This window comes from Thamnophis sirtalis, unplaced genomic scaffold (assembly GCF_051295495.1).
Source record: "Thamnophis sirtalis isolate CommonGarterSnake01/CBP01778 unplaced genomic scaffold, rThaSir2_p1.2 scaffold_5, whole genome shotgun sequence".
In the NCBI taxonomy this organism is placed as follows: Eukaryota; Metazoa; Chordata; class Lepidosauria; order Squamata; family Natricidae; genus Thamnophis; species Thamnophis sirtalis.
This window is the reverse complement of record NW_028261385.1, coordinates 111,159,565-111,170,659: the sequence shown is the minus strand read 5'-3', so window position 1 is coordinate 111,170,659 and position 11,095 is coordinate 111,159,565. Positions and strand designations below refer to the sequence as shown.

The 11,095-nt window shown below is 38.0% G+C and overlaps 1 protein-coding gene across 1 annotated transcript; it reads left to right on the top strand.

The window, feature by feature from the left end:
- Window positions 1-3,608: 3,608 nt before the first annotated feature.
- LOC106542159 (homeobox protein NANOG-like) lies at window positions 3,609-7,829 on the top strand. The gene is made up of 4 exons (XM_014057811.2): window positions 3,609-3,804; window positions 5,613-5,875; window positions 6,940-7,029; window positions 7,395-7,829. Exons 1-4 carry the CDS (start codon window positions 3,609-3,611, stop codon window positions 7,827-7,829), a joined length of 984 nt encoding a protein of 327 aa, XP_013913286.2.
- The last annotated feature ends 3,266 nt before the right edge of the window (window positions 7,830-11,095 follow it).

The window sequence follows — 11,095 nt, the reverse complement described above, 5'->3', positions numbered from 1 at the left end:
TTCATCTCCATATTTCTTATTAGCAAAATTCCACACATTTCTTTCTCTCCCACATTCAAACCTCTTACCTTATATCCTTCTCTAACTCTCTCAATCTTTCATTATGAATAATAACAACAACAACTTAATTTAACCCTTTTCTATATCTACGCATAGACTTATGCTTAAATCATGCTAAACCATGTCTACTTGAAGAAGACATTTAGAAGATACAAACTACAGGTAATCCTTGTTTACAACTACAGTTGGGACCAACAACTCAGTCATGTGAAGTGGTTAGTAAGTGAAACAGTGACTGTGCTTATAATCTTACTTCAGTTTTCCTTTGCTTTATAGACCTGAAAAGATTGTAAATGTGAAGATTGGTTACTTTTTCATCCCAATCATAACTATGAATGGTCACTAAACAAAGCAACTGCTAAATAAGGCCTACCTGTAAATGCTACTTTCATTCATTCTTGAGTTTTCAAATGGCTCAGTCATTTATTGTTTTCTCTTGTTTAATTACTACCACCCAATCATGTGTTCTAAAATTGATTTCCCCCCTGAATCATATTTATTCAAAATATTGTTTGATTGGTCCCAAAACGAATCTGATTTTGTTTTGTTCTTTTTGTTTTCTGCTCCTCAGCATTTTATTTTTCATTTTTCAATGGAGCATAAATGCCTTAATTACCAACCAATGCATTCCTATTATCATATGCACCCATAAAACTTAGATGACACCAGTTCATACTTTCTGAGATACATTTTAGCCCTTTCATTCTTAAATCTGTATCTTCATTTCTTTGCAAGTTTTATCAGCTCTGCTCTATAAACACGGCCACCTTTATTCATATTGATGACATCCGTCTGTTTTAGATATATAGGCATACAACATAAATACTTTTTTCATTTAATGTATTAAATCATGCTGTTTACTATTTCTTTTAACATTCACAATGTCTTATATCTCATGGACATTGCCAAATGGACACACGACATTGATGTCCACTGTCTGTCATAGCTTTAGTCAACTAGGATGTTCACATCAAGCTTTTTAGTAAGATGGAAAAGGTACACATTAGTCTACCAGCCTCACTTGCATCTATACATCATTTCTTGCTAATGAATTTATTGTATTTTGTTGTTTTATTGTATTTTGTTTTGTATTGTATTTTGTATTGTATTGTATTTTGTATTGTATTGTATTTTTATTGTTTTATTGTATTTTGACCAGTATGCCACCAACACAATCAGGGCCCAGTTTTACCCTAAGGACGCTCACACTGTTCTATGAAAGTTAGGGTCTGTGATCTAGAGACCACTTTGGAAACCTATACATTATTGTCCATTAGCTAGAAGTTAGACACTAGGATCCAAGGTGCCTTCCAGCTCCATTCTGATTGATTGATCTCCTAGGATGTCAAGGGTAAGACCCTTAAGATATATTTGTACATAATAAATATGTTTGTCAGAACATTCGAAGGATTAACCCAAACACTAACTCATTCTTTTACTTTTTGGTGCTCTCCACCTTTTAAACTATACTGGTACCTACAGCCATACTCTCCTTAAACCTAAACTCCCTATAATGATTGAAAGGTGGCTGGATTATATTTTGTGGTAGCAAATTCTAGACATTAAGTATGCTCTATAAACATAACAAAATTATTCTTTTTTATTTGACTTAGGATATCTTATTAGCTTCATTATGAATATTTTTATATGTCTTGATAATGTCCTTTCCTTTCTACACTTCCTTTTTTAAAGGTAAAGAGCTCAAATAATAGAAATCTGGAGTTCAAGTATCTTGATCAAACTAACTGCATTTCCCCTTTCTAACTCTGCAGTGAGGGGTGCTGAACAGAATGTAATACAGGATTGCAAGTTTAGTCATACAAAAGTTTTAGAGAGATATTACTATATAATATCTACTTTTATTTTTTATTGCTTTCCTAATAGCTCGAAATACAAAGTACAATTTTACAAACTGTAAGATCTTCAACCAAGATATTGTATATGTTGCCTAAAATAGCAGCTCTGCATCTATTCTCCACTCTCTTGTATAGTTAGAAAGTGTATGAAATGACATGTCAGTAATATGTATTTTCACATTTTTTTTATATTATTGGATTAGGTAAGATTGTGTATTTCACTGAAAAACTTTACATTAATTTTTCTTCAATGGCAAATACAGGTAGTCCTCTATTTACAACAGTTCATTTAATCACCAAAGTTAATATTGCACTGAAAAAAGGGACAGATGACTGCTTTTCACACTTACAACTGTTGCAGCATCCCCATGGTCATGTGATCAAAATTCAGACTTTTGGCAACTGACTCATATTTATAATGATTGCAGTGCCCCGGGGTCATGTGATCACCCTTTGCAACCTTCTGATAAGCAAAGTCAATGGGGAAACCAGCTTCAGTTAACAACCATGTTATTAACATAACAATTTAACAAAATGTAGGAAAGATGGGCCAAAATTCAGTTAACAACTATTTTGCTTAGGAACAGAAATTTTGGGTTCAACTGTAAGTCATAAGTTGAGGATTATCTGTATCTCTAAACAGACATGGTGTCAGCGTTCCAAATATCATGCAGAATTAAATCAGAGTCCAAGGCAAAACTATCCTTAAAGTTCCAATTTAATAAGTCAGACATGTTGGCAACGAACTGTGGAATCCCAAATCTGAAAACTTCCTGGGATTCCACCCAGTTGAAAGTTTATGATTTTATCTCCACACCCATAAATCCATCACATGGTCCAATCTTCTTCGGCCACGCTGGCATCTCCACCCAGCTGGTTCTGGTCAAAAGATGACCTTGGGCTTCTAGAAAGAAATGACAACAACACATTCCACAATTCTACTCCTTTCTATTCGCCATTCCCAACTACTACACTAATGAAACAGCACAATGAAATCATAGAAAGTGTGGCAGGCCAACGATCCTAAAAGGCCAATCACATTAAGCCAACAACTGCATATAGGTTGTTCATTTTTTGCTTCATATGTTGCACAAATAGTCACTGTAGTTCAAGCAATCATAGTCTAGTTGAACCTCAGAAGGCAACAGCCATTGGCTGCTCTTGAATTAGAAATCCAAGCATGATTTATCACATGGTTAACACTTGGGGAGGTCTGCAGGCTAAGACTGGGGAGTTTGGAAGCATCACAGAAGAAAGCAAACTTCTTTCATTCTCTTACCAATAAAATCACCTAGACTTGTCCATGAAGTTATCAGCATTTCCAGTGAATTTAAAGGGGCCTTTCTCTTTTAAATCCTGCAGAAATATTTTCAACCAGGTTTTTCCCCCTCCAAGAAGCAAAAAACGCTACTTGAACCCTAATTCCATTCTAGCCAGGTTCACACTTTCATAAAGTGGCTTGTTTGACGTTTAACAGCTAACCTACCTTGAATAGTAGGCCACGATTCCCTCTCCATCCCGTCCTCCCTCCCCACCACTCAGGTCCTACCCAGGCCACACCCAGTCAATTAGGCAACCTTTAACATGACAATGATTCGGGAAGGTCTGTCTATCGTAAGGCGGGCCATAAAAGGTACCCCAAGAAGGCTGCGGGGCTTCTATAACTCTTCCCTAGGCTTCCGCGTTCCATCCATGAACGCCCCACTGGCCATAAATACTGCTTATCGAGCCTACACCTCCGGAGTGGCGGTCCCCGGAATGGGTTATGAGCAGTATTACTGGCATTCCCCAGGGGAGAAAGCGCAGGAGCCAGTGCACAGTTCAGAAGAGCCCCCTCTCCCAGAAGCTTTAAGTGACGTGGAGGAAAAGGCGCCCCACAAAAACCCAAGTAAGTCTACAACGGGAAGGGCTCCACTTCTAATAATTTGGCGGTTCCCTTGCCTGGGAATGGGAGCCAGTGTTCGCACATCGGTGCGACTCTTCTCTCAGTACACGTGTGTAAATCTAACTGTTTTGGTTTGTGTACTTCACAGTTTTACCTGACTCCGCTCCACGGTGTGTAATTGCACCAAGTCCTAGATGGAGCCGTTCCGTTTCTCGAAGGGTCAGAGCCTCCACTTGATTTGGGGAAGTCTTCCGATGGTTCAGCCACGTGGGATCGCAGCCCCAGAGTAAAAGGCACCGGGTGCAGTGTTGCAAAACGTAACCCACGTTTTAAGCCGATAGAGACTGAATTGCCATCGTACTAATTCCATATAACCCGATGCTGACAAACTACTATGGCTGATTCATAGAAGACTAGAAACGAACAAAATAATGTGTGTGCCCAACTCTTCCTGAATTCTTTGCCAGAACTTTGAATGAATATGTGTGGAGCTTTTAAGGAGCAACTTAAGCAACTAAAATCCCCTTTGGAGTTCGCACCTTGAAAATAAAATCCCCCAGTGGCTCCATATTTACTCTGAAGTAGTTCGCAGATGGGGAATGAAGGGGATGGGACTGAAGCGGGGTCCTTCGCAGCTAAGAGTTCTTAATGGGATGGAGACCAGGAAGACTCGGCTCTTGCACAGAGCCGGCCCTGATTTCCAGCCTACCTTGCTTAATCGGCGCTCGAGAGGAAAAAAGCCGCCTCTCAAGTAAGGCGATTGTTCGAGATTTCCCACGAGCGAGGTAAACCCAAAGAAAAGGAGACTGGTTCTGGGAAGCGCGCCTGTTCTGTCTTGGGTGTGTAGTACCTGTCCCCTTCTTAAGTTTGGCGCGCAAATTTCTTTTCCAAACTTGAGAGAGTATCCTGGCTTGTTTCCTAGTCTCATAAACTGCAATTATTAATGTTTAGTCATGTGCTTTGCAAAACCAGTTATATGTTTAAAAACTAGGCATTTTGATGCTTGAAAGTGCACTTTTGTGTGTTTATTTTAAAACAATGTATTGCTGTTATGAAATACTATGAAATACAGTGTTACAATATAAAACGATAAAGGCACCAGTCAGAATTTAGTTTCTTTAGTTGAATGCAGTGTGTGCTGTTCACTCAGAAATAGTTTGAGCATTTTTCCTGCAAAATAAATGAAAAGGTTTTTTTCATTTCACTAGGCAAAGATAAATTAAAAATTTGGAGGTTTTGGTGAAACAATTTGTTATTAACTATGGCCAATATATAATTAAGAGTTTGATATAATTATATATTTTATTAATTGATGTTAACCCTAAAATCTATTTAAAATGTATCATACTGAATTAATTCCTTTCATTCTGGATGCACAATTTTTTGAGTCTCAAAAATCTAAAAATTTAGATTTAGTTTGAAAGTCTGTACATCATTTCATCCTTTATGCATAGTGAGAAAATAGTTGTTTATTTACTTCCTTTTATATCTATAATCTAACTTTATTTGGGGACCATGGTGGGACCTCTCTGAGCTTGGTGGTTTTCTTGCAGAGGTTTCATTGCCAAACTAGGTAACTTCATCTGTATCAGAAGGGAGTAGGGTTTGTTTTTTATTTATATACACTAGTGGTTTGCCCTGCCTGTGTTCATAGTTTAGTAATGAAACCTCTCAAGAAAACTATCACCCTCGGAGAGCATCAAGGACTTGACAGTTTCAACCACCCTGAGCTATAAAATATTCTGTTGATCTAATTTATTTAAAAGTCATCTTCTTTTGCCCTTAAATGCTGTTTTATGCTTGATTTCTAGATCTTTCTCCAAGTTCTGGAATATTAATTCTTTACACTCCCGACTCTGCCACCAGTCCCAACAGACAGTCCTCTTCTCCACAGCTGACTTCTACACCCCAGAGATGCAAGGAGGAAAATCCAGGAAGCAAGAAAGCCAAAACACGTACAGCTTTCTCTCAAGAGCAATTGGAGATACTGCACCGCCGATTTCAGAGCCAAAAGTATCTCAGTCCACAACAGATTCAAGAACTGGCTGCAGCCTTGAAACTCACTTACAAACAGGTAAGGACTTCTGGCACAGCCTGAATTCAGCCCAATGATAGAGATTTAGTTTGGTGTAGTGGTTAAGTCACCAGGCTAGATACCCAGAGAACATGAATTTTAGTCTTGCCTAAGGCAAAAAGCCAACCAGGTGATCTAGGTCAGGCACTCTCTTTGACCTAGAAAAGAGGCAATGGCAAACTACTTCCAAAATCGAGCCACAAAAATTGCATGGACTTGTCCAGGCAGTCACCAAGAATCAAAGGCACAAAAATAATTATATAATTATAACTATATAATGTATAGAATTAGTATATAGAATTATATATTATTTGTGTATATAATAACAAGGTTGATGTGGGGGAGTTTTAACTGGTCTGGGGGACATCTAATTTAGACAAGTCTGAATCCTAAACATAAATCTCCAGAATTAGATTTTGACTAGAGGCTTTTAGGATCAGTCTTTAACGTTCTCTTGCTATCCCATAATTTTTTAAGAATAATTGCTTGCTTATTCTTTCTCTAGCTACATCTAAACTGCATTTTTCCATCCATGCGAATGTTTAAAGTGAGATTAACAGAGTCTCAAACAGTTTTGAGTCCTACTGGGCCCAAAAGGTTGGGGGCCACTGCCTTAGGGGGAAGATCACATGTTCTGATAGGAGAGTAGTAATTCTTTTCCATGTTGTTTCTTAGAATCTAGTGCTTAAGACTGCCTGCAATTCCTAAGTATAAGGGTTCCTAAAATAATTAAGAGCCATCAAGACTCTAGCTATGAATTTTATCCAGTCTCTTTTTAAAACACCTAAACCAGAGATCTATTACTGCATTAAATTGTGGTAAATTCTACAATTTAATTTTGTCTTGTAAAAAGAAGCATTTTCCTTTGCTATTCTCAAATAAGTGCTAACATTATAAGAAGTGGAGGCAAATTATTGACTTATGTCTTTCCTGCACTGCATGTTTTAAATACTTCTGTAGTAACCAAAAGTGTACACTGTATTCCAAGAGCCAAATTTGCTAGAGCCTTTGTATCCAGAAAAGGACAACAGCAAATGGTATCCTGTCTTTTCACCACATTCCAGGTAAAAACATGGTTTCAGAATCAACGGATGAAGTTTAAGCGAACTCAGAAAGAAACTCTGTGGATGAGAAAAGGAATGTGCCAAACTCAGGTAATTGGGCAACCCACTCTTAACACCCATTAAAAAGATCCTCATTCTTTATTGTAGGTATTGTAGCATGATGGTACATGGAATCATAGCTGACAGGTGAAGCACATGTTTTGCATGAGAAAGATCCTGTGCTCAAAGCCTTGCATTTTCAACTGGAACTGGAAAAATGCCTCCGCCATAAAACTTAGAATATGAATAGATAGAGGGAATGCTTTTGACCTAGAGGGATTATTGATTATAAAGCACCTTCTTCTGTTTTTAATCCCTATTGTTTAAGAATTGGGGGCTAATATTGTTTAAGAATTGGGGGCTTTTTGAACAAAAAATGCCATTAATGCAACTCTTGTTTTGCTTGTTTCTCACAGAATAGTTATTTGGACATAAACCCAAGTTATCATGAAGGTTACAGTATTGGTGAGGCTAGGAACTTCCATTCATTGGCTGCTGTGCATGAGAACTACACCAGCAATCAAAACTATAGCAGTAACCAAAGTTATAATAGTGACCACCACCAGGTCTACTGTAATCCTCAAAATTTTTATCCAGTTGGTGAGGATGGGAGCTTCTTTGGAAAAGCTGGTGGGGCATGTTATAGCCCACAAACTATCAACTATATCAACCACCAAAAGATGAATTTTTATCCTGGCTTCTCTGCAAGCATGGAGTATACCACCATGAAGATGGAAGATGGGTATACCTTCCAAAATGCATCTTCTGCTGCAGTACCAGGGCCCCCTGTCCTCCAGCACTATCAAACTCCTCTACAAACTCAAGGATCACGGAGCAACTGTAACTCCTAAGCTTCTTACTTTTGTAGTCTTCTTTATTTTGCCAAAGTCTCCTACCTCTTCCCACTCCCTCCACTCCTCCAGGGACCATGGCACTTTTCAAAAGCTAGGCTTTTGCATAGACAACAGATTGTATTTGTGTGTATGTGTGTGAGTGATTCTGAACTTGACTTTCATTACGTCTCTCCTGGCTGGCCTCTAGGAAGAGATTGAATATGGAAGGCAGTTCTCATTCAGGAAATGAGAATTCAGGGAACATCAGAATTATTAACTCTGTGCGTGACTTGCCTTTAGTTCTCTTCCCCGCCCCCAATCCCTTAATGCCATTTTATAAATAGTTTAGTTGGAGTTGAGATACAAGTACAGTTGGGAAGAGGCTCTGATGTGAACATGTTCCTTTCTCTGATATCCTTATGCAGATTCATTGAATTTTTCAACAAATCAAGATCATTTTGCATCTGGACAATTTGAGATTTTTAATAGCATTAACAATTAAAATCCAGGAATCGATATGGTAGTGAATTTTCTTTTATGTGCAAAATTCACAGATTGAAGAGATAATTATGATTTAATGTTTATTGTCAGAAAAGCCAGTGTAGCAATTTTTAAAAAGGGAGAAAAATGCCTTTCGGTAGGTTTTCCTTTCCACTTGCTACCTTGCCTAGATAGCCATTCACCTTAAAGATAAAAGTCATTCTGGCTGAACTTGAACTGTGAGTTATTTCCCATTTACCTCTTAATAATCTCTGCCTTCTCCTTTGTACCTCATCAGACCAAGAGCAGAGGTTTTTGTTTGTTTCTCCTTTAAACAAGTATTAGTTGCTTACAGAATTATCAAGAATCTGGCATTGTTGTCATTAGAATGCAGTAGATATTATTGCTAGCCAATTGAGAGAAATTTCTATATTCCAGTTCTTTTTGCTGTGCAAAAATATATTTGTATGAGTGATTCATATGGAAAGACCATTTGTTGTAGTTGGCAGAAGTGTATTTCTTTCTATGAAACTTTGGTGCTCTGGTTTTTATTTCTGATTAGTTCTACTTAATAATTTTTCAGTTCCATAGTTATCAACAACCAAGAAGCCTGGAAGTTAGAAGAGAAATCTATTGCTGGCAGCTTTTCAGAATAAATGGTTGTACAGATATAATCACTTTCCAAATAGGGGGAAGAAACGGGGGAGGGGGGAATACAGTTTTTGAATTCTTAAGTATTGCTTTTAATTGTTGGAAGTTTGTTACAGGAATAGCTCACAAAATGTTTTGTTAATATGAAGCATTTTGCTCTTTTATCACTAGTTTTTCAATTCATATATTGTAAGGGATTTATGCTACAATGTATAGTAAAAAACATGAAACCTAACTAATGGGTTCTGTTCTTGACCTTGATTTATTGTACACATTTTACTGACTTGGAAGGAGCCACTGAATCTGACACACTATTCAGTTCTGGAGTCTTAAGTTAAAGCACCCCTAATACATGATGCTCTTCACATATACATGGAAGGAAGGTGTCCATTTCCACTGTCAAACTATTGTTTTTATTGGCACTAGCAGCACAGATTATCAATCCTTTGCTCAGTGTGAGTTCTAAAGTATTCTGAGCTGGCAACTGTCCAACCTCTCCATGAAGATTGCCAGTGAAAGGAAAGGTGCCACTTCAGGAGGCAACCTAATATTAATCTAAAATTTGATTTCAATTATTCTGTATCCTGGACTTTGGGCAGTTTTTTCCTGGCATGCAGCTGATAACTGTTTTGTCTAGGACTTCAACTTGAGAGACGGTCTGCTGCCTCCAATAGACCGATTAGATCCCACAGATTAGGTCTCCTCCGAATTCCAACCACTGGCCAATACCGACTGGCGACCACCCGGAGGAGGGCCTTCTCTGTGGCTGCTCCGGCCCTCTGGAACGAGCTCCCCGTGGAGATTCGGACCCTCACCACCCTCCAGGCTTTCCGCAAAGCCCTCAAAACCTGGCTGTTCCGACAGGCCTGGGGCTGATGAGTTCCTGTCCCCGCTCGAATGGTGTGTCTGTTGAGTTGCTTTTAAATTGTGGTATTGTCTGTCCATGTCTTTTTTTCCCTATTTGTATCCTCTACCCCCCCCCCCCCCCCGACTTGGCTTGTGAGCCGCCCTGAGTCCCCTTGGGGAAAAGGGCGGCATAGAAATATAATAAATTCAATTCAATTCAACTATAATTAATCACTTTTCTGTTCTTTGGGCCTCAATAGCTATTCTCCAAGCATCAAGCTGAACTGTAACTTGCCAAAATCAGGATCATGCATGTGAAAATGGAGAAAGTGATTTTATTTTCGGTTCTGAATTTGTTTTCAGTTTCAAACAAGAATCTTCCTGGAAATTTCATTATCAGGGAGGGTAGATTTTTTAAAAATAAATTCTACAGCATCTCTGAGGAGTTTCTATATAAAGTAGAATTTCTGGGCTTGGGAATTGCCTCAGTGTCAAATCATTTTCTGTCAGTGCCAATAGCAGAGTCCCATCTTGGTGGACTGGACATAGAATTTCAAGAAATCTGTTGGTTAGACCATGGTTACTGAAGCTCAAAGACCAACACTATCCAACCTTGAAAGCTTATATCATTTCACTAACATTCCAAAAGCAATTGATAATAAATCTCAATTCATTCTAAAAGGGGAATAAATCTACATAAGGACAATTTTAAAAAATCCATAGCCATATTAAAGCTCTTGGAGCCATAACTTGCTAATCAAATGCTTTTTCAAAAGAAAATAATGCAGGCCAATGGCAACAGCTGGTGTGTTACCTGCCTTCAATTTCTAAATGATTTCTTCAACCCCAGCTCTAAAGCCTGAAGTCTGGCACAGATCAACCAGTGAAACCTACACTATTGAAACCTTCTCTTCATTTTGATGAAATAATGGCCACATTTTTTGCAATAACTATGACTTGAAAAGTCTGTGTATATATTTGAAGCATTGTTTTCCTTTAGTTGTTAATCCATTAAAACATGATTACTCTTCATTTTAAAGTTAAGCAACATGCAGAAATTTAGCATGTTCCTCAACTTGAGGGGCTTTTGTCTGCTAGTATTTAAATTGTGTAATTACAGCAACCACAACTCCATTCTATTTTGCCTTTTTATTGGAGTGACTATTGAAATATAATTGTATTTAATGATTTATATTACATGTCACATCAACATTTTGAAGTGGGGACTAAATTATAGACTGGTCATTTTTGAAACTTGGAAGTATTTGAATAAAAATGGTAAAAAATAGATAGGGATGATAGTCGGG

Coding starts and splice junctions, on each gene's coding strand:
- LOC106542159 (XM_014057811.2), top strand. CDS start 3,609: ATGAACGCCCCACTGGCCATAAATACTGCTTATCGAGCCTACACCTCC. Junction 3,805..5,612: donor GGCGCCCCACAAAAACCCAA/GTAAGTCTACAA, acceptor CTTGATTTCTAG/ATCTTTCTCCAAGTTCTGGA. Junction 7,030..7,394: donor AAGGAATGTGCCAAACTCAG/GTAATTGGGCAA, acceptor TGTTTCTCACAG/AATAGTTATTTGGACATAAA.